Source organism: Epinephelus fuscoguttatus, linkage group LG14, assembly GCF_011397635.1.
Source record: "Epinephelus fuscoguttatus linkage group LG14, E.fuscoguttatus.final_Chr_v1".
NCBI classification, from domain to species: domain Eukaryota; kingdom Metazoa; phylum Chordata; class Actinopteri; order Perciformes; family Serranidae; genus Epinephelus; species Epinephelus fuscoguttatus.
In genome coordinates, this window is record NC_064765.1 from 11,347,338 (window position 1) to 11,375,307 (window position 27,970).

Here is a 27,970-nt window from a genome sequence, read left to right on the forward strand (position 1 = left end):
AGCCTAGCAGCAGCGTTCTGGATTATTTGAAGACGACTTAGAGAAGATTTGTTTAGACAAGTAAAAAGAGAATAACAGTAGTCCAGTCGAGAGGACACAAAAGCAGGGAAAATCATCTCTAGCTCAGGTCGAGACACCACAGACTTAAGCTATCGACCGACAATATCTCCAAAACTTGTCAAGGAAACACACAAGTAGACGAGGACCGTACCCTTTATTTTATTGTCACACACACAAACAAAAAGACACCACCTTTCAAACATCTGTAACACATTCTAGTCCAGAAACAGTAACCAAACATACTCTGCTCTTAAATTATTCTGCTACATAAAGGAAACTGTACGTTTTCCAAAATAAATGTGAGAGTTGTGGAAAACGTTACCTTTTTTAAGCAAAAGCCAAAAAACATTGTTGGAAATAAAATAAATAACTAATATGGACACAAGACAGTGGTTTGATCCAGAACAGTTCAAGTCATCAAAATATTTTGGTAGCTCTGTTTTTTATATTGTTTTATTTTTTCCTCTCCTTTTGTTTGTTGATTATTAAAACACTGAGTGACCTGATTATTAATACGCTGTACAGTATGTCTTATGTTAATAGAGGACTATCAGATAAATGAACACATGAACACGTTGCACTGCTAAACGTTCACAGATGCTTCATTCATACAGTATATCACTGTAACACACCTGTCATATCCCACTGTGTTATTGTGTACCTCAGTAATGTTTCATTGGCAATACATCACTTTTATTTGGCCTGTTTTACGCTAAATAAGTGAGCTAAATATTAACTTTTTCTCATTAGAAACAATAGGAAAGGATTACGAAAGGTTCCTTTAATATGACCTTAATTTCTTCGGGGGGAAAAGTACCCTATCTAATAATCGTATTAGGCTTAAGTTGAATCGATTAGTTGATTAACTGATTAGTTGACAGAAAGAAAATCAATCTGCAACTATTTTGACAACTGATTCATTATATAAGTATTTTTTAAGCATAACCCAGTGATTATTTTTTTTTAAAGATTCTGTGATATTAAACTTTAAGTCCCCCTCCACTCACAAATCTGTTTTTGACAAAGCATATTTACCATGTGCTGATAACACAAACCTTTACGAAACATTTCTGCTAAAGAAAAATAATTTAACCGTATGCAACAAGTTTGTTCTGATTTCACTCCCTCTTGACTTTACTTTCCTCACTTCCTGTTTCTCTTCTCGTGCACTGAGCTGAACTGCCAATCAGAGAGACTTTATTTACCGACGGCCTCTGCTGTCTCCGACGCTGAATCAAGGTGCTGCATTTGCTGAAAAAAGCCAACAGGGGCCGACGCAAAGACTAGGGCGACAGACGCTCACTGATGGCCCAACACTAACCAACAGCCGACAGTCGTTTTGGTGTGTCCCACAGGCTCAGACATATATGGCTGAATCTCTCAAATGTTTTCTCTAATGGTAAAAATAGGGCTGCACCCGACTAAAAACTTTCCTAATTAACCAACAGTCGTCATTTGGAGCCATTAGTCGACTAGTCGCCCACATGTTTATGATATTAATTTAATTATTAAATTATATATTTTGGGCGAGGCAACACAATGGTTTGAGCTGAAGGTGTGAGAAAGAATAGTATCAGGCAACAGCCAGATCCAGAATTTCTCAATGAGGGAGAAGGAGAAGATCTGCAAACAGACCCTTTTTAGTTTTTTAAACTATTATGAGGGAAAACCATGTTAAACAAAATATTGGTATCATCATTTTTACAAACTTTAAAATGTGCCTGGAGGGGGACTTTAAAATCTTTGGGTTTTGCACTGTTGGTTAAAACAACAATGTCAACTTGAGTTTCTGTTTTTTTTATGGACCATGCAATTATAATTTAGGTTTATCTATAATGAAAATAATTAAGTAATATTAGATGTAGTTGATCTTAAAACTATGAAACTGAAGTATCACAAGCTGTATCAGTCCCTTTCTAATTGCACAGTACCTCTATGAATGTATTTAAACTATAGTTCATTGTCAAGTACGAGTGATCATTCATGGTCAATACACAGTGACACACAACACTGTATTCCAGTCAAACCAGCTCTCAGAAGGCAACACCTCACGACAGAGAAGAGTCTGAGGTCTAAACGACTGGAAACATGAAGGTCAGAATAAGCGGCAGCCGGCAACTAAAAGCATCACACTGCGAGTGGAAATGTGTCCTTAGTCCACTTATGTATTTCAAACATGATCCCAAATGTTACATCTAAATAAAGCAGAGCTGAAACACTCTTTTGTTGTAGAAATAAATAGTCTAACCAGACTGATCCTGACATTTCTAAATCTAAATCTTCATTACAAAAATGAAAAAATAATCTACCTGGTCTGTTAGAATGTAAAACCCGCACATGCAACTCAACGCACTCCATATGAATGCGGACTAAAGGTAACTGTCGTCATCAAGCCTCCCTGTAGTCAAACAGTCTCTGTTGCTTGCACAATTCACAGTAGTGTGGGGCCCTTGGTGGTGTAGTTCATGGCGGGGAAGTGCCTGCTGTCAACGTCCCAGTGACCGAGCGGCTGGTGTGAGGCAGGCGGGAGGCTGGGGTTCCAGTGGTTAATGTAGCTGGCCATGAGCAGCGTCAGCTCCAGTATCTGCAACAAGAGCAACAACAGGTCACATCAGAATGAGAGATTAATGGTTTTAACACTAAGATATGATGTTTCATTTGGTTCCAGGGAGCTGAAGGACCACAGCAGCTCACAGAAGACGGGAGAAACTTGAGACGCCCAAATGATCTGTTATCAAGAATGGAATTTCTCTTATTAGCTTCGCCCACAGTTGTAATACAACTCTGTGTTAAAGCTCCACTGAGAAAAACAGAGAACCTGTTTTCTCCATCAGCTCTGGGTGGTGAGGGGATGGAAAAACAGGTAAATATAAGTCAGGGCTCACTGTTTCCTCTCTTATCTTCAGAGCTCCTTTATATGACTTCAGTGCCTTCAACATTCAGTCCATTTACCCACACTTCCTGTACGCCTCAGCTGCTGGTGGTCTACATCAGCATTTCCTGACCTTGCTCCCTCACAGCACATCACATGAACTCAACCATCCCTCCATCAACACCACCTGTCATGTCTGTTTAAAACTGGGTGTTATTTTACACTATTAATTTAAATTTAATTTAATTAAACGTTCAATGTTACTGTTGGTTAAAGTCATTTTTCTTATAAAACAGCTTCACAAATATGAAGATTTGCTGCTTTTCCTTAAATATTTTTAAAATGGACAGTTCACCCTCAAATTAAAAAAATATATTTTAAGAGCACACCTCTCCGCCCTTCCACATGCAAATGAGGAAAGCCTGAAGCAGAGAGAGCAAACCTCCCTGCCCTTCCATGCGCCTACATGGAAGAGAGCAGCAGCAAAGACCCCATGGGAACAAAACAGAGCAGCATCAATGATAAACAGAGATGACACTGATGAGTCAGACACAGCATGAAAAGGAGGAGCTGGGGTGGAGGCAGGTTGCAAAGCAGCTTGCAAGGAAGCAGCAACAGTAGGCAGGCCAGAGCAGTTTATATAGGGTGCTCTGAATGAGTTTGCCAATTGGTTGCATAGAAAGGAATCATGTGATCTATCAGCTGACTCCCTTCCATCAATCAGCTGCTCCATCAGTTGACTGGGGTGTTTGAGATGAGCTGATGTAGCTGGGATGTGAGCTGAGCTTGACATCATGTCCTGCCTGAACTAAAGCTATGCTCAATTTTTTTGAGCACCCCAAGCCGAGTGCCATCTAGTTCCATTATACTGTAAGACGAAGAGGCAGACGTCTTTATGGTGGATATCTTCAACACTCAGCAACTCACAGCAAAACAATATAGATTGATAAATATCACTACAGGTGAGAGGAATATTATGTATTTCTGATTCTGGGGTGAACAGTATTTTTGTTTATTACAAATTAGTTAAGCTACTCCTGAACATTTCCACCTACTCCTTAGCAACAAGTGTACCTGGTTGTGAACTGTAAGGGAAATTGTTTGATCACGCTGCATCCTGTACATGTAACCACTGACTGATGCAATCATGTTAACTACCCTTAAGTTTGATCCTGCTGGACCCAGTACAGTGTAACCTTTAACTAAATCAACACTGACCTGATTGTCTAAACCAAGGCATTGCTGCCAACCTGAATGTCTTTACAAGATCCTGACGAGCCCTTATCTTGAGAACAAAGGCATGTGAGATGTACAAAGGGGAAGCACAGAGCCAATATATACCAAGAGAACAACTAACCCTTGTCTTTAATACTCTGAGCATTAAAGTGTGACAATATTGTGAGAGATTTTTGTCTCTTTCCTCCTTGTCAGAGCTGAATTACAAAATTGCTACGAGAATATCCTGATGCGGATCATCTGACAAATTGTTCGGTGACAAGCTCACATGTTGTGGCAAAGTGGAAACATCTCAATCACTCAGACTGACCATATGTGCAGATGTACTCAGTGACACTTACCTTTGGTTTGGCCATCACAAAGACCAACTTCTCCACGCTCTTCTTTCCGACGCCAGGCTCCCTCTGCTGGCTCGTGACCACCATAAAATCGTCACGGCAGCCACCAAAGGTAATCACAGACTGGTAGGAGTATGTGAGCAGCGTGTGCTGAAGAATGAAAGCATTGCCAGTGTGAAATGTGCAGTGATATAAACTGGGAGCATGTTCAGACTTTATTGCTGCTCCTAAAATAGAGCGTAGAATTCTTTTGGGAAATCACTTCTGTTTTTCTGCCTTTTTTTTTTCTTTCTGAAGGGCAAATTGAGTGTGAAGAAGCGTGACATAACTTCCAGCGACTTCATGTGATTTGCACTTTGTTTTTCTCTCTGGCTTTCATGAAAGTGCACAAGCAGCGCCGCCCGCCAGACCGAGAATGAAATGGATCTACATGGGCTGCTGAAAATTACAGAGTTCATGCTAACATTGTTTACATGTTGGGATGGCTGTGTGTCAGGGTCAAGGATGTTGAATCGGAGGCTGGCCATTTTATTTTCCTGTGGATTTCTGGTGTTTCAGACACCACAGAATAAAAAATCATTCCAGACCAGTGGGTCAACAAAGCTCTGCAGCTGTGGCCCCGGCGGCTGAGAGCCACAGTCGTAAAGAGGAATCTCACTTTTTGAGCTATAAAGTGAAGAAAATGTAAATTCTAAAATATTCTAAATAAACATGATTCTCTTTTTCCTCGCTTTATGCAACAACAAAGGAAAGAGACAGTGTGGATTGAAGTATCTGTGTGAAACTCACCATTGTATAGTCCAGCACACACAATCCATCTTCATTGACTGCCAGCCACACCTGGCTCTGCTCAACAGGAGAGGGGGGGACAGGCTGTGGACAGGGGAAACAAAGACAGGTCATGTTACAGGTGTTATAGATCCTAGTAAACATTACAGCTTCCTCTCAGGGTCTTCTTCATCTTAAACTGGTCCAACCTGTGCTTAAAAGCTTGATGGATGAGGCATGTTAGGGGTCAAGCCAGATGAAAGGTGGAATTTTACCTAAGACGATTCGGATGCTTGTTTTCTACAACCCCAATTCCAAAAAAAATTGGGACGTTGTGTGAAACGTCAATAAAACCAGAATGCAATTATTTGTAAATCCTTTTTGACCTATATTTAATTGAATGCAGCCCAGAGGCAACACATTTAATGTTCAAACTGATAAGCTGTAGTTTTGTATGATAAAAAATACACTCATTCTGAATTTGACGCCTGCAACACGTTCCAAAAAAGTTGGGACAGGGAAATGTCTTGCACTGTGTAAGCACTCAGTGAGCGTTTGGGAACTGAGGACACTAATTGTTGAAGTTTTGGAAGTGAAATTCTTTCCGATTCTTGCATGATACACAACTTCAGTTGTCATTGTATTTGGTGCTTTATAATATGTTCCACATTTCCAATGGGAGTTAGGTCTGGACTGCAGGCAGACCAATCTAGTACCTGCACTCTTTCACTAAGAAGCCATGCTGTTGTTACAGGTGCAGAATGTGGGTTGGCATTGTGCTGTTGGAATAAGCAGGGACATCCCTGAAAAGACGTCTGGATGGCAGCATATGTTGCAACAAAACCTGTATGTGCCTTTCAGCACTGAAGACCCATGATGCCACTGGCACTAACACACATCACAGAAGCTTTGAACTTTGAGCTGGTAACAATCTGGATGGTTCTTTTCCTCTTTAATACATAGAGCAGGACGTCAATGATTTCCAAAAACAATTTGAAATGTTGACACATCAGACCACAGCACACTTTTCCACTTTGCATGGCAGAGTCTTAACTTGCATTTGTAGATGCAGCAATAAATTGTTTACCAAAATGCTCTTGAGCCCTTGTAGCAATACCCTTTCAACAATCAAGTCAATCTTTAATGCAGTGCAGTCTGAGGGGGTCAAAGGTCACAGCCATTCAATACTGGTTTTCAGCCTTGCTCCTGATGTGCAGAGATTCTCTGGATTCTCTGAATGTTTTCATGATATTATGGGTTGTAGATGGTGACACCCTTGAAATCCTTGCAACTGATTGTTGAGAAAAGTTGTTCTCAAATTGTTTTTCATAAAGCGACCATCGTTGCTTGTGAACAACTGAGCCTTTCAATGATGCCTATTTCAAACCCAGTCATGATACTTTGGTTTAGTTTGACATGGTTTTACATCATTATATGATTATCAAATGACAACTTTCTCACTTGCTGTTGTCAGTGCCACCTCCTCAATGGCCCCTCTGACCTGTGGTGTTCCCCAAGGTTCTACCCTTGGTCTCTTGTTATTCTGCTTCTACATACTACAACTCAGACATACCATAAACAAACACAAAATCCAGTACCATTGATATGCAGATAACACACAAATATATGTCTCATGCCTTGTGGTCTTTTATGCTGTCTATAAGATATAGAGTGCTGGATGTCCCAAAAACTTCTCCAGTTAAACAAAAACAAACCAGAAATTCTCTGGTCCATCAAAGCCCATCCCTGTTTTACAAAACCATCCTGGTCTAGTGTCCGGAAATGTCAAACCTGCAGCCAGAAACCTTGGTGTGGTATTTGACAGTGATTTCTCTTTTGAAAAACAAATAATTATTACTATTATTATTATTATCATTATTATTATTGTTATTATTATTATTGTTTATGCACACACAGACACACTCACACACACACACAGAGTCATAACCAGTGACATTAGATATAATGATTCCATTGCTCTTTTTTAGACTCTATTACACTCTCCTCCCACTTCCCTTACAATTTGTTTCCTGACTCATTTTAAAGAAGAGACAAAAACAGTGAGACACAGTGCAGCCGTGCTGTGAATGAGAGAAATAAAACGTTATTTATGATTGTTTTATGGCGGTCATGTTCTGATAACCATCAAACAGTCAACAGATGATTTATGGAGACGATACTGTTAGTTTCAAATTCCTTCTCTGCATTTCATTCATTTATACATACAGTGTGCAGCAATAAATAAGGTACTACGCAACAGTACATGTCGTCACAGTGAGACACAACCTGAGTTTTTATTTGTTTTTCAATGTGTTTTTAGATGAAACGTGCGGGACACTGAACTGCAGGCTGCAGTGTGTTTACCCCTATGACTACCAGCAACCCACGTCATGTTGCTTTTTCATACGTCAGCAATGACTAATCTGCCTAATCTTCACTGGTCTTTAGACCTCTGTGGAAATAGTGACATCAGTGGGCTGGCGAAACTTTAGAGGTCCTAAAGAAGTCGTCCCACAACAAAAATGACCAGGAACTTCTTTGTGTAAACACAGCAATACAGAGTTCAACACTGAACACAAAACAAAGAGAGAAGTGGACTTTCTTTTCTTACCTTGGCACTAAAGAGTTTGGCTCCAAACAGGGGCCATTTCCGAGCCACGGTCAGGTATATTCTCACACACTCGGGTGCACTGCACCCACGTAGCATAGACCACTTAGTGGCCAGACGCTCAGTAAGATCCCTGGAGGAAGAAAAATCAACATTTGTAAGAGTTTAAATCTCATCTATATCAAACAAGAACATCCTGCAGTGTTTATGTCTGATCAATTTATTACAAAGTCCCTCTACAGTGTTTGTGTTATTTTTGCAACAGCATATTGCAAAATACATTAAACAAGTCTGCATGAGGACTTCAGGTTCTCTGGTTCTATCATAAATACGTCATTTGGACAACAGCAGTGTTTGTTTTACCTGAGCTGCTCTGAGCTGCAGTCCTGTTTGTAACGTTTGGGGTAGAAGCGCTCTAAGGCCTGCAGGAGGATCAGCTGAGACTTGGGCTGAGGAGAGCTGGGAGGAGACGAGGCCGCTGGTCTCTCCAAGTCACCGTGTTCAACCTGGAAGAAGAAAAATGAAATAAGAGAGAGGGGTAGAAGGAGAAAGATTGTTTTAAAACACAGAAATTCTGTTTTCATAAATCAAATTACAAGTCTTTTTAGTCCCATAAGGAATTGCTATGGTAAATCAGAAAGTTAATCATAATCATAAATAAACTAAAGAAATTGTAGTATTAGGGTGTACTGCAGTTCTGTGTGTGTTTGTCTAAAGGCCAAAACACAACAGGTGTGAACGCCGCGCATCAAAAAATATGCCCCTTTTATTTTCAATGTACAACCTCACACCAGTGGTGGCTAGATGTGCGTTGGCGCTCCGGGATGCGCTGCCCCAAGGCACTTCATGCATCTCTGCTCCTAGAGGAGCTCGACTCCTCTCCTCACCATTGATGTATAAAGAGAACTCTGCAGCTGCTGTGTCTCATGTGTGACAAAGAATGGATGAGGAGAGACTCATTTTTGAGGTCAAGAAATACCCTGAGCTAAATGACCCACAGTCCCGTCATTATAAGGACAATAGCCAAAAGATGTTGTCTGGCAAGTCATAGCTCTGGGGATTGGCTCTTCAGGTGAGAAATAAAGTTTGATTAGGGGCTGTTCACACATGGTTTTAAGCTAACGCAGAGGTGGAGGAAGTACAGATCTTTCATTAAAAGTAGTCATAACATAGCCTGGCCATCTGTTGATGAGCTTCAGCGCAATGCATTCAGTGTGTGCTAGGGGCCACACTTGACATGTGTCACATGATGCGCCACACCGCAGCAGCACTGGTGTGTCTTCAGTTTAAGTGGTGTTGCTGTACCCCAGCAGAATCAGCCACTGTTATGGGTACAATCAATGTCAAACACTGAACTGTTTCTCTATTTCATTACTTTTAAATTACATTAAAAAATGAAACACTAGAATGCAATATGAGTGTTGTGGGTTATATCACCATCGACTGTAATAGGTTTTATAAACTGGTAGTATGTCATAAAAAGGTCATTAAAAAAAAAAAAATCACAGTGTCTGCACTTTTCCTGTGAGGCTCTTAATTATTTAAAATTGATCTACGATTCTAAGAAAATTGTTTCAAAATGCTTTTAAATGTTCAGTGTAGCTGTTGAGTTTCCAAATATTTCTCCTTGGGGGAATTTCCCCCGTAGAACCCCCTGGAGGGTTGGGTCACAGAAAGCGTAGATGGAAAATGGTCCACCCCCCCCAGTGAAAATGAATTGATGATTATAGCCCTGGTTTACAGACCTGTGCCATGAGGGCAGCCACCTCAAGAGCCAGCTCTTTGTTCACCGGGAAGTGGCCTTGCTGAACCTCATCATTCACCTGGTACGCCAGCAGGAGGCGCTCCCGCTCTGTCTCTCCTTTCACCTGAGCTCTGAAACACAACCTGTGCATGCACACATGAAGAAACACTTGTCATGAAACTTGTTTTCCTGGTAGATGCTGGAATTTTATGCACTTTGAATCTGACACTTCCTAAGTCCCACCTGTTCTTATATGTCAGACGCACAATCCGTGTCCCCTCATTTTTCCCAGGATGCAGCTCCTTCAGGGCCTGCTCCCACTTGGAAATAACATCACAGATCTGCAAACAGACAAACAAGTCAGTCTCAGTCACACATGTGGAAGCTTTTACTTTATTTCTGGTTCTGTCAGCAGGTGGCAGCAGCTCCATCTTCAGAGAGAGACATCAATCTGTCCAAAACTCCACTGTACGAGCCAGAGTTATAAATGCACTCTATTCACTGTCTCTGGTGAGCTGGTTAAACACAGTGGAACAGTTTCAGTAACCAGAGTGAATGTGGAGTCAAGGCACTGCTTTTATCATGATTGAGTGGAATTAAATTACAGAGTAAGAGTTTGGTACGCTGGCATATGACTACATTTAAAAATCAAAAAGTCACAAAAAAAAGTTTGGACAGCCCTAATTTGTCAAAACAATCTTTGACTACCCACCGCTGCTCTTCTAAAATATTAAGTAACAGGAGATAAACGATTTGAATAAATACACCACAGAAGCCTCAGTGGTGTGCGAAGGGTTTCTTCCACCCACTTATGTTCACTGACCCGCGCTCTTACCTTGGCAGACGGCTGCAGGCAGTGCTCCAGGTCTTTGCCAGATGGATCATCAGTGAAGAGGGCAAACCCAGACAGCTGAGGCTTCCTCACGCAGATCCTCTGGTTCAGAGTGTTGAGGAACTCTTCAACTGTGGTGGAGCCGTCGAAACCCACCACCTGCAGGAGAAAACAAGGACACGTTTCACTCTTACTGATGGGAAGAACTGGAAACCACCTTTTGAAGAAAAGTAATAGCAGCAGATTACAACTGCAGATGTACTGAATGCTGCAGCTGTAAGAGGAAGTTAAGACCAAAAACAGCCCTGAATTTAGAAAAATGTACAAGTTGTGTTGTTTAAGGTACCACTGAGATGATAAAATATGATCCAGGAAGTCCAGTTTGAGTAAAAGATCCATGAGTTTGAAGGCTTATCAGTGCCAAAATCTTTATGAGACAGGATTTTGCAACTCTGGCAAGTTATCACAATGGCAGTTTTTATTGTCTCAAAGTAAACACTAATAAATACAGCCTTCACATGGCACATATTTGATTGGCCAGTGCGGTGTCTTCCCAGATGACATTGCACTGCATTCTGGCAAAAACATTTTTTGTTGTTGTTGCCAGATCTCTCTGTGTTGGCACCCTCACACTGCAGGTGATACTAAATACTGAAGCAGCTGTTGCTTTATTTGCCCGTAGGTGGAAACATCGACGTGTCCTCCACATCTGCAGGTGTAAACTGATGCTGCTGTTACTTTCCTTCCATATGGGCAAAATACATACAACTGCTCTGGCTTAAGGGAAATCTGCTGCTAAAAGTGAGTGATGTGCAAGCTGATCTTATGAGCAGTGTACCTACACATTTTCCGTTACAAAATTCCATACTTTTCCAGACTTCTCTGTTGATTTTTCAGAGTAAAAGTGATTTGACATCTGAGTACAAATAGCTAGATATTTGTGATGTTGATGAAGGACACACTGGAGGTACTACATATCTCATCTGGAACACCTTGGGGTCCCCCAGGAGGAGCTGGAAAGCGTTGCTGGGGAGAGGGACGTCTGGGGTGCTTTGCTTGGCCTGCTGACCCCGTGACCTGGCCCCAGATAAGTGCATGAAAATGGATGGATGATTGATGGATTGAATTATTATTATTCTATTATTTTTCCACCCATATTTCTTAGTCTATTTTTTTAATAAGAACTGAAATTCAGGTGATATAGCTGCTTTTTCTCAAACTTCAAACTAATTTGGTCGTGGATGTGGGATTTGGTTCAGTTATAAGACACTTGGGGCAGAGCTGTTTTACGTACAGGCAGCTCTGCGTAGAAGTGTGCATTCAGTCACATGCCATACTTCTTTGCCTTGCTTTCAGTCACATTAAGCTCCCTCTGGCCCCCAGTCTGTTACACAGCACATATTGGGTGCACTGGCTGCCTGCTCCAAACACCATGAAGAACATTCTGCTCATATGATCACTTTACTTTTTGGAATTCAACATTTTATATATTTCAGAAAACAGAATAGGAGCAATTGCCTGGAAACACAAATATTTTTCCATATTGATTGGCTGTTGAAACAGGTGACGTGCTTTACGTTCTAAAACCAGCCACTGGTGATTTGACCAGCTGAGTTGCAGGTGACACCATCAGCCAGCTTGAGTTGAGCTCTAATTGACCAGTTCACACTGCTGCAACTTTTCTCTGCAACCTTCTAAAACGGTTTCGTCTCGTTGCGAATCATTGGTCTGAACTGGGCTTAAAAATTGTGACAGTGTGTTGTACTTTTGTGTTACCTGGTAGGTGTTGTTCATGAAGTGGACCGGGATGCTGAATGGCAGTGAGTGGTGGTAGGGGTTCCTCAGTAGGATGGAGACGATCTCCATACGTGAAGGTTTGGCCTCTCGCTCTCCATTCTGCAGCGTTCGCTCCACAGACCTCTGACAGTACACCGCGTACTTCCCCACCTCACTCCTGTGTGGGGACAAAAGAGATAGAGATGGAAATAATGCATTAAAAACTGCCTCAGAAGTGGTTTAAGTTACTTTGGAGGCAGCACTAAAGGGGATCAGGGGTCGGCTACAGGCTTCAGGCACCTCACCTTGGGTCAGCATTACGTTGCAGGTACTGTCTCAGGTACCACAGGAAATGTTGCTGAGGAAGGAACAGCGCCACACAGAGAGACAACAGCTGCCAGCACTGCAGGAAGAGGTGGAGAAGGGAGAAAAAAAACTTTAATTTACTTTTTTTATGCAAATACACAAACATTCAGCATCACTGTCTCACTTCATCACTTTGCCCTTCGCTCGCATCTGTTTAGTCTCCAGTGTGTGCACCAGGCTGACCTGTGTGAGGGAGTAGTTGTGTGGCGTCCGGCGGTTGGTCTGCTTGATGAGCTGACAGTACATTTCATTCTGCAGCTCCGGGTGGGTCAGGCACACTTGCAAAGCATTCTGGGCCAGTGAGGTGTGGTAGTCGACAGATGGAGATTCAACCAGCACGTTGATGAAGAGCTGACAGGACTGCAGAGGAGGAGAGGCTTGTTAATATTTTACGTGACACTTATGTACAGTGAACAACCAGCAGGTGGAGGCAAACACCAGAGACCCCAAATGTAAACGTATCTTACAGAGGACCTAAAGATGCTCATTTTCCAAGTTCATATTTATAGTTTGGGTACCTACTAGAAAATGTTTACCTGCTTTAATGGTTAAACACAAACCCATAAGACACTAGTGATGAGCGAGTCTACCCATAACCTTCATGTCCCACGGGCTGGGTGGTCCAGGTGAGCTTGTGAGGAAAAGATCACTGGTTTCGGCCAGGCGGGACATTAGGTGGCTTACAGAACAGAACCAATCAATCAACCAATTTTATTTATAAAGCCCAATATCACAAATCACAATTTGTCTCACAGGGCTTTACAGCATAGGACATCCCTCTGTCCTTTCGACCCTCACAGCGGATAAGGAAAAACTCCCCAAAGAAACCCTTTAACGGGGAAAAAAAACCCGGTAGAAACCTCAGGAAGAGCAACTGAGGAGGGATCCCTCTTCCAGGACGACAGACGTGCAATAGATGTCGTACAGAACAGATCAACATAATAAATTAACAGTAATCTGTATGACACAATGAGACAGAAAGGGAAAGAGACAGAGAGAGAGATGCAGGACAGACTCACTCACATTTTACTATAGTCCACCTTCCACCTTTGTCACCAAATTAGCTCTGGTTCTTGAACTGGTTCTGTTCATGATCCCTGGAACCTTGGTGCTATCTGGTGAACTGATTACAGCAAACTTTTGTTCTGTTAGGACAGATATTTGTTTTTACCCAAAAAACAAGCATGGACCAACTATTATTGAGACCACTGCACACTCACTGATGAGTTCTCACTCAACTTCTTCATTGTTGCCCTCTAAATCCTCTCTTTACTTCCTGTAGAATATGCTCACTGATGTTAAATCTTGATGCACTTTAGGTCCAGAAAAACCTGTTATTTTTTGGTTCAAACTGAGAACCAACTTTTGGGTTCTAAACCCATTTATTTTTGGTTGAAATACTCTAAATGGTTTAAAAGTAGGTGTGGGAAACAGAACCAGTTGTATGTTGGTGGAAAAAGGTTATCTGTCTCTCAAACAGCAAGCAGCTTCATAATCAGTGCTGCTGCACTCAGGGTTTCTGTTATCAGTAAAGTCTGTTGAAGTCAAACATATTGAAATCTCTCTGGTAAAAATATTTCCCTCCGAGAATATGTAGGCCTAAAACCATGTCCTAAGAGCAAACAAGCGTCTCTCTGTGCACATTGAATTTGTTACATGAGCACTTCCATTACATCATGTATACAAACCACTGTACCAATCAGCTGTGTGCTCACGTAAACAAACCATGAAGGACATCAGCTGTGTGCTCAAGATCATACTTAGGATGTAACCACTTAAAAGATGGCTGGGTACTTGCTGTCTTCCTACGTTTGTACTTGTTAAACAGAAAACACATATTTTATATTGATGACTGGAAATGGCATACAATAAAGCTAACAGCAAGTAGGTTGTTACTAGCGATGGTCATTACCAAAAAATTTTCAGCTGGCCGGTTTGGGTGACTGACTGACATATATGCTGACATATACACTATGGATTGGCTCTCATAATTGGCCAGCTTGCTGCATGTTTTAAAAAAACCTGAGCATCACTACAAAAGACGTTCCAGCAGGAATATGAACTGAAATCTGGAAGAAATTCACAACATCAGCAACCAAGATTACATGTTTCCCCGACGTTAGCACATAGCTATGTAATGTTAACACTTGCAGTAACGTGCCTGGAGCAGATGAACATATAAAGACTTCTTGCGCACGATGATTTCATACTGTAGCCAGAGTAAAAATCATCCTTCACTGCAACATTATATTTGTGACAGAAAATAAGGAAAACCAGGACTCCAGGTGATAATGTTGAGATAAAAAGAAATATAAACAACATAAATACATGGCATGAGGTCACTCAGAGCCCAAATGTGTTTTTTGAAGTGACCTTTGTTCTTGTTTGCCGGGACAGTCGAAGACAAAAGAACCAATTAAACAGTTTTCATCAGTCTTGTCAGATTCATTAATACTTCAAAGGCATGAAGTAGAGCATAGACTTGAAAAGCGCGTCACTTCCATTCACTCTGTCTCTTTGTGTGTGTTTGGGACTGTTTTTTAAGGCTGGCTGGTCAAAGAGAGAGCCGATCTATTCAACTTTCAATCCCCATAGTGTAGCGACTGTAGTAGATGGAGCTGTGGAGCAGGGAGTGGGGGGGGGGGGCTCCTGGGTGGGCACACAGAGTTGAAAAGAGAGGAAAAGGATCTGCCATCTTCCTACAAGGTCCCCATTCTGCTCTGATCCCAGTTCTCCTCCCCCATCCTGTGGCTTCCATATCCATTGCTGCCACTCTCTGAAGGCCCTGACCTCCCATGTCTCCTCTTTAAAGGGGCGCCTTTCACCCCGGCTGTAAAGCAGAGGAACGGTTAGCCTCAATCAGAGCAGATAATCAAGGCCATTATCTCTCTTCCATGCTTTTAATGAGCTGGGGCCCTCGTCTTTGAGCCTTTGATCTGGTTTAAAGGCAGGAGGAAGGAGGGGAAGAGGGCCGCAGAGCGCATCCAGGAGTAGGAGGGCATACTGAAATAGGACGGCTGATGCCTTGAACAGACCCTCGCAGCGAGAGCAGGACAGAAAAGGAAACAGGGACTTGGAGAAAAGGATGAAAGTAAGTGGAAGAACAAGAGAGAGAGACAGAGGGGTGGGAGGTGGAGAGACTGACCTTGAAAAGCTTGAGAGCTTCAGTCTGCAGAGCTTCAGAGGGCAGAGTGGTGAGAGGGGAGCGCAGACCCTCCTTACAGAAGCTCAAGGCCTCGCTCCTCCACAAGGCAGAGTCTGGGAAAAGAAGGACACACACACACACACACGTACACACACAAGCCCACGCAAACACACGCATGCACAGACAAACATACAGATTGAGTTTCAAAGCCCTAACGACTCAACAGCTGACAAGAATTCACGCACACAGCTCCAGTCGTAAACACAGTCTGCAGTGTGGATTAAGGCTGTCACACATAGTGGATCAAAATAACATGTAGCATGCTACTGAGTAAATTTGTATCTACTTATAGACGGACTCTACGAGCCTTATAGGTGGAGTCAGCCGCTCTGGAGAAAGACTGTTGATAATTGAACTCAACACCCAAACAAATACACCCCGCCAGTTGGCCCTCTGTAGCCGTTTGGATGCAAAAAAGGCACACAAAGAGCATCGGCTACAAAAAATATACTTACAAAAAGGCCAGCAGTGCCTAGATTATCACCTTGAATATTACGACTGAAACATCAAATGAAAAAAAAACTCAGACCTGACTGGTGTTTACCTCTACATGATACATGCAGCTGGAGTTTTAGTTTTAATTTTCTTTGATCAAGGACTCTAAAGAGGAAATACAGTGGATGTGGATAAACAAAAATTTGGAAATGTTATGATGGACAAAATGGGATCTGTTTCTATGAAAGAATGTTCTGTCCCCTGTGGACAAATCAACAAATGGATAAGTAGTAAAAAAAGTTCCTCCTGATATGTAGTGAAGTAAGAACATTAAGTAGCAAATTACTCCCCAGCCATAGCTACTGTACCACTGAGGTCACCGAGGTCGTGTTACAAAGTATTGCTGGTGTAAATGATTTCAGTGACCGGTTATTTTACAGGCTGATTTCAGTAGGTTCAGACCCAATTTACTTAATCTTGACTACTTTAAGGCCAACACAGAATATATAATTAAAGAACTATGGTTGGGTATTGACACTGGTGCATCTACATGCCTTACTCAGAAAACATCTGAGCAAATATATCAATAACATATACCAACTTTCATGCTTACAATGTTGGATTCTCAGCGCTACGTACATTTATGCTGACAGTCAGATTACATTGAGGCTTGACACTGAGCCATGTAAAAGACTCACTTTTCCATTAAAATGTTATTTCTGGCAGTTTGACGAAGGCTTTAAAACAGCATTAAGATCTTCATGTTGAGAAATACATTTTATAGAAAGTACAGTTGAGGAGTGAAATGAATAAACAAATAATTAAAGATGTAAAGGGTGAGTAATGCATTGGGGTAATTTGGACTCATGACCTCAGTGCTTTTAAAATCCTGGTCACAGTGCTTGATTTTAATAAAATAATCAGTTCTCGTACTCTTGGCAACACAAGCCTGATACATCCCACTTTTCTGACTGTGTGATGCAAACATTTACTCTTAAATTATACAGGGGAGCAAGGTAGATCATTAAATAAAAAAAAAAGATTAAAAAACAAAAAAAACAAAAAACAATCATAAGGATTTTTCAGGAACATATGGACAAATTTAGCTTGCACAGCCGAGACCTTTTTAGATACTTACAGAGTGGTGATTATATTGACAAAAAATTACGAAAAAATGCCCACAAAAAATGAACTGCTCTAAATATTTGTTACAACATATGAGAATGAATCTTATAAAAATGTCATTCCATAACTGTACCAAACAAGGAAAATACATTTAGAGTTAAAACAAGGTGGGAAACTGAGAATAATCTGACCATCACACAAGGGGAATGGGAAGAGATATTTAGACAACAATGGAAAACAATACACTCTCCATCCTGCAGAGAATTTAGTTTGAGCGTTACTTTTGTACTCCTGCCAAGACAAACCAGACGAACTGTTGGCAGACAGACTGATGGGGATCGTGTGGGAACAAAGAGGGTTGGGTGCCCCTCAGTCGCTCCTTTTTGGACTAAATAATAATAACCTTTCAATAACCTTTAATTACCTGATTAGACTGGAGGAACTCAAATGGAGGAGAAAGGATAAATATCTGTTGAGAATATTATTGGTGGCATGAAAGAAATCCTTTACCAAGAAATGGCTGAAAAAGAAATAGCTAGTATTGATGAATGGATTGACTTGGTATATAATATTTATGTAATGGAGAGAATGACTTGTAGTTGAATTAAAATTAAATTTTAAATTTTATTTTGCTTGAGGTCTTCATGTTCAACTTGTTGCTTTGTTTATCTATGTGCATATTGCTCTTAAAACAATAAAAAGAGAATTACAAATAAAATAAAAAACATCTCTCTTCTTTGCAATACGTACGACAGAGGAAAGTTTAAGCGTACATGGTCAATTTTAAGTCAAACATATTTTAAACCCTCTAATAAAGCAGTTACCCTGATAACAATGCAGTAACTAATGATGCTCCTTTGATTTCCTCACCTGGGTCTCCCTCTGCATCAAGGAGTTTACCAATGAGCTGCTCGTACTCTGTACCCACTTTGAAGGTTGCACTGCTGCCTGCTGCCACAGCCAGGTGATACAGCCATGTGTCCTGTGTGGAGGAAATGAATTACTGTGAAATAAATGAAACCCGTTCCTAGTGTAAGGACTCAACTCAACATTTATTAAGGCACTGCCTGTTTATTTATTGCTAGTTACCTTCTCTTGCTTGGTGCCAATGAGTAGGTATGTGGGACTCTGCTCTCTGGGTTGGACCACTAAGGTGCAGTGGGAGGAGAGGAAACCTCGACTGCCGGCCTCATAATCCTCGTCTGAGTCACAGGAGCGATCCACTTCCTGTACAGAGGCCTCCCGTATCTGCAGCTGACCCAGAGGCAACTGAGACACAAGACGTAAATCAGTGTCAAAGGAAGAGTGTGACTGTGTGTGTGAATGTAGGCCTTTTTTGGTTTCTCCATTCACTGTGGAGGCATGCAAGAAAACTTTTTTTTTTTTTTGAGTAATTGATATACTAATGGTCATTTTGCAGGTGAAGTATCCCTTTAAGAAAACTGCTGAGGAGCATATAACCTTTCTGAGACAGGTGTTAAAAATCAATAACACAAGACAAAGCAGGTGAGAGTGTGTTAGGAGAGAAGAATTTAGTGAACCTTGTCTTCCTGATTTCGAAAGTAGTAGAAGACTTTTCCGACCAAAGAACACCACACCAGCTTAGAGTGTCCATGTTTGACCTGAAACAAGAAGACAATAGCACAGAGAGTATGAGAACAGTTTCAGGGCGAGTCCCAAAGACTGGCTGGCAAATCTTCAAAACAGTAGTAAATATTAAGACTGTAGTTTTTTGTATTCTTTGAAACTGAAAGTTTTGAAAAGCTTGACAGATGTTAGTCAGGCGGATTTCTCCATCTGACCAGCAGATGTCCCAGGAGTGTGAAGAACAAGTGTGCAAATAATTATAGGATTTTTCTGTTTCCAAAGCAAAGTGACGACTAACTTCTGCCAAATGTAAACTGTCCACGCTCTGATCCTGCTGCTGCTGCTGCATTCAGCTTCATTTTAACCAGGAATGCATCTGATAATTACACATCGCTTTGTGCAACAGACGTCTTTCAGAGAGTTTTGGGAATCTGAATGGAGCAATGATGTCACTGGAGGAGGTTATCAACAAGACGCCAGCTGTGGATCCCTCAAAAAGAGGGTCACGGGGTTAACTGCAGAACTGTCTGGACTGAGATCACGTCATAACCAGCTGATCAAAGACGACTCTCAGGAAGGGATTTGGGGTTTGGTGAGAGGACATGCGCTGTCAGTCATCTGTCAGAGACCAGTCACACACACATCCGTCAGATGTTTAAATGTCTTCACTTTACCAACAGACAGACTTTGGTTAAAAAGAGGAGGGTGGAAGGGAAGGAGATCTCAAGCATTCCAGCAGCTTGGGCCTTTCAGCCGTGTCCCAACGTGAAGGAGGTTTTCAAGTATCTGCTTCAAGTGCTTCATCAAACCCTCCCCGCCCCAGCAACAGACACTATCTGTCTGAAAGACGACTTCAAGCCCGAAAATGAGTTATTTCTGGCATCCTCTTCAGGCAGTAAGCCTGTCTAATCTACACTGCTTGCAACAATGCAATGGAAGGAGGGAGGAAAGGAAGGATTCTTCACCTATAATGACACACCAGTTAAAAACCAAAGAAGTTAGCTACATTATTCAGTAAATACAAACAAGTACACACAATAAGTTTTATTATTTCTCCAAGACTGTGAAGGTCCAGTGTGTATGATTTAGGGGCATCTACTGGAAGAAATGGTACATTTTTCGATAGTTTATAATCACCTGAAAATATGAACAGTGGGGTCCTCCTCCACAGAGTCCGCCATATTGTTTCTAAAGTAGCTCAGAACAGACAACATTGGCTCTAGATAGGGCCATTCATTTTTTCGGGTTGACCACCATAGTTCTCCTAGAAACAATGTGCAACCTCAGCGCTAGATGCCAGTAAATGCTACACACTGGACATTTACATCTGATTTTGTGTGATATAAGATGTTTAAAAAAAACTTGAGCTGAAACAGTCAATTAATAAAACAGTATATCGTCAAAAGAAATGTTAATGACACATTAATATTTTAGGAATTTTTCAAGCAAAAAAAGACTTGAGTCTTTGAACAGAAAATCCCGCACACTGCTGTTGCTCATCTTCAGCTTCACAATTCATTAGTAACACTCATGTTTCGGCCCTACTGGACCTTCATCAAGAGGGTTGAACACTCTTCACACACAACAGTGGATCTCGATATGGCCATTCATGTTGAACACTCTTGATGAAGGTCTTCACTGTCTTCACTGCTTCTTACATAAGCAAACAGGCTAAGTAACGTGTTGCTTGTTTAAAAAATCTTTTGCCCTGTCTCTATTCTGGTGAAGCTTCCTACAACTCCAACACATTTTCAGAGCAACAGTAAACCAGTGCTTCAGCTCTCTCAGCCTCCAAGGCTCCCTGAGTGTTGTTGTTGTTGCTGCTCGTAGTATATCTGGACAAATTTTTATGCTCCATTCACGCTGTATGTTAAGGAGAGGTGTTACACTCCTATTAAATAATAACTAAGGAGGTTTTGTTAGCCGAATTTCATCAGTATTTAATATTACACAGAAATATTCTGCGTTCTTGCCTACAGAAAGACGGCAATGTAGATTAACACCATGATAATACTTTGCTAGCTGTTTCCATTTTGCATACTAAGCTAAGCTAATTACCTCCCAGCAGTAGCTTCATATTCAGTGTACAGACATACCACTAGAGAGGAAATAAGCAAAACCGAGTTTCCAGGGGTCTCATTTATAAACACTGTGTACACACAAAACGAGGCCTGAAAGAGACATACGCCACCTCCTACGGAAAAGTTGTATCTATAAAAACAGACTAGATGGGAGAAACTTTGACCCATCCTTATGAACATTTTGGAGGCTGGAAATTGTCGACTTAGATGGTGAGGTGGAAGCCTGATTGTAGAACTGTAGAAACTGTTGAGTATTTTTTGGTGCATGTACATTTTTAGTATGGATCCTAAGCATTGTTTTATAAGTGAGATCTCAGGTGCTTTAACTGATATACAATGACTTCTGTCTCCTGACCTTTGTAAGCCAACCCCTCACAGTGGGCTTGGCGGCGGTCTCCACGGTAACCGGGCTGCTGGCCTGGACTTTGAGTATGTTCTGCAGGACCCTGATCCACTCCTCCAGGATGTTGGGTGAGTCGGCGGTCAGATAGAAGGTCTTCTTCTCTGTAATCAACTGATGAAAAGGGAGAAATATGGGAAAAATGCTGAGCCAAGCCTGACGGAGATAGCATCATGGTGTCAGAGGAGATCAGAATCAGCTTCCCAAGAGCTGGGAAAACATTCCTGTCCAACGCTACACCTGATGTCATTTTAAGCTGCTTCTCTGGTATGCAGCAGTAAAGCTCTGCTGGGATGCAGCGCTAAAATAAGAGTGCTGGTGTGTGTGTGTGTGTGTGTGTGTGTGTGTGTGTGTGTGTGTGTGTGGAGCTGCATGTGCCTTCTAACAACTGTCTATGTTTAAGTTTTTATATTTTGCTCTCATGTCAGAGTCTTTTGAACTGTAGATCTGTAAAGATTTAACTACCAGTTCGATTCTTTGCAGAGCCTGTAGTCACAGTGTGCAGAGTAAATCATACTCTTCTTGTCTTGGAATATTTTCACATTAATTTAAGCACTGTCGGGATCCTTTCTGTAGGATTTCACATGTGTTTTCCACTTACTTGAAACGTCTGCGCTCCTTCCCCACGAACTATACGGCAGGAGGAGTTCAGCTCAATCTGACCCTGAGGTTTCCTGATCACGTCACTCTGGATACACACACCAAAACACACATATACACACACACAACAATCTTCATTACTGTCCAAAATCCTAATTATAAACTCTATAACTACATTAATGTACATATTTTTTAATCTAAGTTGACAACAATGGCAGTGATGAGTTGTGAAGATGGTGCTCGTGCCTTCAGCTGCAGCCATCGTGCACGCAAACGCACAAAATCTCGAAATATTCGTGCAATGTTTTCGATGCGGACAGCAAAACCTTAGAAGGAAGCAGACGGGCTCAGACTCACAGGAGATTTGTAGTAGAGGATCTCTCCATTCCTGAGGATGAACCAGCGACGTTTCCAGGCTTTCACCTGACTGCCCATCTTCAGCAGGTACCCAGACTTCTCCAGCATCTCCTACAAACACAAACAACACAGGGATTATTCAAACACTTCTGACTGCTCACACTGTATCTGACTAAGCATGGGAGTTTATAATAAAGAGCGGGACTTCACTTACAGGCCCAGTGCTCTCACAGGAATAGGAGGAGGTTCGCTGGACTTTGTGCTCCGGTTCAGAGTAGTCACTGTCCAGGGAGTAGGCATCAGGGGGAATGGCATAATCACTCTCGGAGCTGATGGAGGACATGGACACACCTGGGAAAACAGGAGATGTTCATACATAAAAGGTTAGAGGGGATAGTAGAAGTTGTTGAAAGGAGAAGAACAAAGAATATAAATTATACTCCTGACTGAGAGCCAGCGAGCAACAGGAGGTTAAAGACAGAACGTTCTTAAATGGAAAATCCAGACTGTGAGATCACTCCGAGATACCATCAGTACGTGATGCTCTTTGCATTCCAGCAGTTATTTTGCATTGAGTTTAAGTGGTGAATATCTACATCCACCGAGTGCTGTACTTTCCATACTTAGAATGCAGCTTTTTGAAACTACATACCATTATGGTCAGCAGATAAACGTCTGTTTATTCTATGGTAGATTTCTCTGGATTTGTTTCCGTACATTGACAAGCACACATCATAGTTTGGTCATGTTTTCAGATTAACTGAGGGATAACTGCTGCATACTGAGATAAGAAAGAGCCTGAGAGGGCTCCTATGTCAGCCCAGTCGCCAAAGGAAAATGCTGATATTGTAATTTCTGGCATAATCACAGGCATAAACCCCGGATACGTTACATTTCTACATTTCATATCAACGTTCCTCAAGTGGCGGAGCTGTAGAAGATGGTGGTTGGCATAACACCTAAGCGAGACGCCTTCCAAACTGCCAACCACGAGATTAGAGAGACAAGAGATTATTATAAGCCAAAACATGATCTTTTCCTATCAGTAACCAAGTGTTTTTTGTGCCTAAATGAAACCACACGTTGCTGAAATGGAAACGTTAAGTTTCAACATATCCACTATGTAATAACATACAAATGTCACGTATCTATGCTTTGCAGACACTTATAAAGCAGACATTTATTCTGGAGTTTGGGTTGCCTGCCTTCAGGTTCATAAAACACTGGATCCAAAAATCATGGATTGTTTAAAACTTAAGTTGATGACATTTTAGAGGTGTGTGCTTTTCACTTTCATGTCTACATTGTAACGTGCAATCCTCACCTCTCTTGACGGCTCGTGGGCTCCCTGGGACGCTGCCCTTCCTGTCCGGGCTCAGGATGGAGGTCCGTAAACTGGCCAAAGAGCTGCTGTCGTCCTCAGACCCAGAGTCATCATCGGGTAGAGGTACACTGCTGATCTGAGTGGCTTTCTGTAACAAACAATTCAAAGAGTAAGGTAAAGGTGAGGTAAAACACAACCTAATCTAATTTGAGTAAAGATGAAAACTAGTCGATGTTCAAAACACAAGAACAGCTGAGACAAAACTGCCTCAAAACTGACACACAGATCCAGCCGCTCTGTTAACCTACAATAATAAAAAATAAAGTTTACTCACCCCTTTCAGTGTGGTATAGACTGGTACGCTGATATTCTTATAGATCAGCTGGGTGAACGGACCTGCCGCTGGATACTGGGGTAAGTTGGACCCTGAAACACACACAGAAAAACATTCATTAAGAATCTGTTTAATCTAACACGTACATTACATGCTAATGCTTCATACCACAGCATTTATAGCTTAAAGTGAGGTAATGTAACTTTTGCTGAACAGTGCCACCTGTGGCCACAAATGGTAATTACAGAAAAATGTTCAGCTCTATAACAGCGGGAGCATTTAATCATGCTAATGTGTCTCCTCGCTTCCTTCACTGGCTTCCTTCCCTCATGTCTTAGCCCCCCTCCCACGGGTAATGTCAGTGACTTATGTCGTGCTGCACAGCTGTATCACCTGTCAAACCTGCCAGAACCGCAAATTTAAGACCAATTTCAAGCCTTAAAACAGTTTCTTCCAAAGAATCATAAAGGTGTGGCATTTATAGGTCACGTAACACAAAAACAATACATCTTGCTGTGACCTTTGGGGAGCTCTGTAGACACACCACTTAAAGTTCTTCCATGATGGCAGAGGGGGAACTATTTGTGGGTCACAAATTTTCGAAGTTGGCTAACTTTCACCACCACAGACGACTGACTATGGTCTGTAGCAGCAAAACTCCTGAGCGTACTGACTTGAAATGTGGTGCATTTTATTGCTCTTATCGTTTTTATCGCGTTCGAGGAGCCAGACTTTGGTTTTGGTTCTGTTGGAGTCAATGAGGCAGGCACCGAAAATCACACTTAAACCCATCATATCTTTGTTGTTTCAACACTGACAGAATAATCCTTCCATCAGATTAAAAAACACGCATGGTGTCACTGTCGTCGTGACCGTTCCTTCTTTTATATCTACCTTGTTTTATAGGTGACATAGTCTCTCTTTAAGATAGCAATGCAAGCTAGCAACTGCATCCCCGTATGTTGGCCTTAATTACATATACACACAACTTAATGGGAAAACTCAAATAGAACAACACCAAACACAAACAAGGATGTATTAAAAAGAACTTATGAAAAGCACGAGTTTAAAACAGATGCAAAACAGCTTAAAGACTGTTGCACTATATTTGAGCCCCTGTTATTTATTAGCAGTGTATCAGCAATATTCAAACAGCCCGAATCAAAACATTAAATTATATAGTAATTCCTATAGAGTCTGTATGGTTGCAAAGGGGGAAGGAGAGCACCCTTACTTATAATACAGACGTATAATTCATACGCATTTGCAGCAGTTCTATGTGCCTCTCAAGTAAGTGAAGACAAAGTTGAACAGTCCTGAGCTAAAACAAAAATAACCTGGTCCCCATGGTATTCATTTACAGATCTAAATGCTCTACAAATGATGCATCTCGAGGCACAAACATGAGAGGACGCAGAATAAGATGAGCAAGCTATGACTTAATCCACAACAGCCACTTGGCAGCCAGCTCCGTGTACCTGGCAGTCAGGAAATTCAATAGTCGCAGCGCTGTCAAACCTCTCTGTCTGCATCCTGACAAAATGGAAGACGATGTCAGGACAGCGGTAATTACAGCCAGACCACGTCCTTTCATCACAGCTGATTAAAAAGCAGCCTCTCCCTCTGCTCCTCTAAACCTCCCTCCTCTTATTCTCTTCTTTGGCTCTTTACATAAAGAAAAGGAGCCTCCTGAAGAGGAGCCCACACCTGTGCAGGTGTGTGGTGCCTCGGGCCAGAGGAAGTGACATCAAAGGCGGCAATGACAGATCCAAACCAACCGCACACCTCCTCAGCAGCTTTAGCATCAGGTGAATGACATGTCACTTCACAGCAGTGAGTCATCTCCCACACCACCCAGGCTCATGCAGACAGACGAGCACACACACAGGGTTACACACACGCTTCACACATGATGGTGTGGAAAAATGATTAAACATGAAAGTATGTAAATGTCTTTGTGAAGGCCTCAGAGTCCTTCACTGTCTGTATGCATGTCGGCATGTGAGGAGGCTCCACAGTGTCTGTTGGTTAACAAACTGTAAGATGAAGACCTTGTGGATGTTCAGACTCCAGTGTTTAACAGGTTGGACCACCTGCTTCTGTGTAATGTGTGAAATATGAGGCTGAATTATTGTTCTGTTACTTTAGGTTTTTGGTATGGCTGTGTCTATGCATACATGTGGCACCAAGATCTTCTCTGACATCAGATTTGTGTTGAATCAAACACTTATTCAACTAAGATCAACTGTGACTCATCACGTTTTTCCATGCTTTTGCTGCTGGCTTCTATTGTCTTCCTCTCTGCATTACGTCGACTATAAATGGATCTTGAACACCTCATGTTAGTGAAGACAGAGTTGATAGCTTGTTATTTGTTTCTGTCTACGGGGGGACTCACCTCGTCCGGGGCCCCTGGCTCCAGGACCTGCCTCTGATACTCTCATTCCTGACTTCGCCACAGCATAGATCCGACTCTCCTGCAGATGTCAAAAAGTCAGGAAACATTCATTACGGACACCTTTAGATAGTGCAGAACTTTGGCATCGAGATCTTTGCATTTTGGGAAACACAATCATCTGTTTTTGTGTTAGATGAGCTATACGAGAAGATCAAGCAGTTCTTGTATCTGTACATTAAGGTTAAAAATAGAGGAAAACAACTAGCCTGGCTCTGTCTGGGGTCACTCCTGTGTTCCCCAGCTCTATAGAGCATGTAATGGGAACCTTAGAAAGATGTTCCTCAGCTCTGTTTTTTGCTTAATATGAAATAGGGTTATGACTCAGAGTGATAACATTGTCTTTGTCTAAATGTATCTGCTCTTTCTATTATGAGAACCGTTCCAAAATTAACTGCAGCCCAAGAAATTTAACAACTTTAATAAGGATAAATTAATTAAAATTAACAACTAAGCAATTAAGGATGAAAAACGGGATAACTCAGGGTTAGAAAAGAGGTTTGGGACCAGGTTTAATTCTCATTTGGAAACAGGTTGAGCTTTGGGAAGAGGTCAAAGGTCAGTTTTCAGTAAAATACCCATAACAACTGACTATTCTCATCTCCAAACAGGTTAAAGTTAGGACAATAAGACCTGGAAAGGGCATCCGAAACCTTCACAGGCAAGTTTACTCATCAGTTTTAATCTTGAATTTTCTTATATTTATGGCTTTTTGTCTGATATATCTTACAGATCAATATGCAGAGTAAACCCAAGTTATCTTAGGGACAGAGAGGGACAGGGCAGTGGCATGAACACAACAGGAAGGTTGAAGCGTGTTGCTGTGTAACATAGAAATACTCCTGCTCTGTCCAAAGGTAAAACCTCTGAAGCTCACTTACATGTCATATCTGGTTTCTTCAATCTGTTCAAGTGTAAAAACAACAATCTATAAGTTTATAGAAGGTAATTTGTTGAACAATTATTTGGCCGAGACCAGTAACTTCCTAGAGTCTCCGCTGGTTGCCTGGCAAGTGGTCCAAAAAATAGTTAGACAATTAACCCAAACTGTCTTTCTTTCACTTTGGTTTTTGTAAGAATCTAACGAACAAGATATACATTCTGGAGGTGCTGCTTAGCACATTTTGTTCTCTTTGAACGGAGCCAGGCTAACTGTTTCCCCCGTTTCCAGTCTTTGTGCTAAGCTAAGCTAACTGACTGCTGCTGCTGGTGGCTTCATATTTAATGTGCAGACATGAGATCAGCATCAATCCTCGTGTCCAACTCTCTCCATGAAAGCAAGTCTTTCAAGTTTTCAAAAATGTCAAACTTTAATCTCTTCTGGTTTCTAAGCGTCCTGAGCCTTGGGGCAGTAACTGACACAAAATATAATAGATTCAACTGACTTGCTCCTACTTGCAAGAAGAATTTTAACAACATGAAATAATACAGGATAAAGACGCTAAACTGATAATACTGGTCTCTCGT

General features: G+C 41.6%; 1 protein-coding gene across 1 annotated transcript in view; it reads right to left on the bottom strand.

Moving 5' to 3' along the window:
- Positions 1 to 211: 211 nt before the first annotated feature.
- plekhh1 (pleckstrin homology domain containing, family H (with MyTH4 domain) member 1) overlaps positions 212 to 27,970 on the bottom strand; it is a 55,434-nt gene continuing 27,675 nt past the window's right edge. The window contains exons 9-30 of the mRNA XM_049596514.1: positions 26,447 to 26,525; positions 24,049 to 24,140; positions 23,715 to 23,862; positions 22,605 to 22,741; positions 22,391 to 22,501; positions 22,035 to 22,121; positions 21,389 to 21,547; positions 18,907 to 18,987; positions 18,455 to 18,634; positions 18,236 to 18,347; positions 15,746 to 15,858; positions 12,784 to 12,960; positions 12,540 to 12,637; positions 12,235 to 12,412; positions 10,462 to 10,617; positions 9,870 to 9,967; positions 9,628 to 9,769; positions 8,246 to 8,388; positions 7,886 to 8,015; positions 5,296 to 5,379; positions 4,510 to 4,656; positions 212 to 2,644 (exon numbers count right to left, since the gene is read on the bottom strand). Of these exons, the coding sequence (XP_049452471.1) occupies positions 2,492 to 2,644; positions 4,510 to 4,656; positions 5,296 to 5,379; positions 7,886 to 8,015; positions 8,246 to 8,388; positions 9,628 to 9,769; positions 9,870 to 9,967; positions 10,462 to 10,617; positions 12,235 to 12,412; positions 12,540 to 12,637; positions 12,784 to 12,960; positions 15,746 to 15,858; positions 18,236 to 18,347; positions 18,455 to 18,634; positions 18,907 to 18,987; positions 21,389 to 21,547; positions 22,035 to 22,121; positions 22,391 to 22,501; positions 22,605 to 22,741; positions 23,715 to 23,862; positions 24,049 to 24,140; positions 26,447 to 26,525 (2,805 nt within the window). The 3' untranslated portion in view covers positions 212 to 2,491. The remainder of the gene's footprint in view (positions 2,645 to 4,509; positions 4,657 to 5,295; positions 5,380 to 7,885; positions 8,016 to 8,245; positions 8,389 to 9,627; positions 9,770 to 9,869; positions 9,968 to 10,461; positions 10,618 to 12,234; positions 12,413 to 12,539; positions 12,638 to 12,783; positions 12,961 to 15,745; positions 15,859 to 18,235; positions 18,348 to 18,454; positions 18,635 to 18,906; positions 18,988 to 21,388; positions 21,548 to 22,034; positions 22,122 to 22,390; positions 22,502 to 22,604; positions 22,742 to 23,714; positions 23,863 to 24,048; positions 24,141 to 26,446; positions 26,526 to 27,970) is intronic.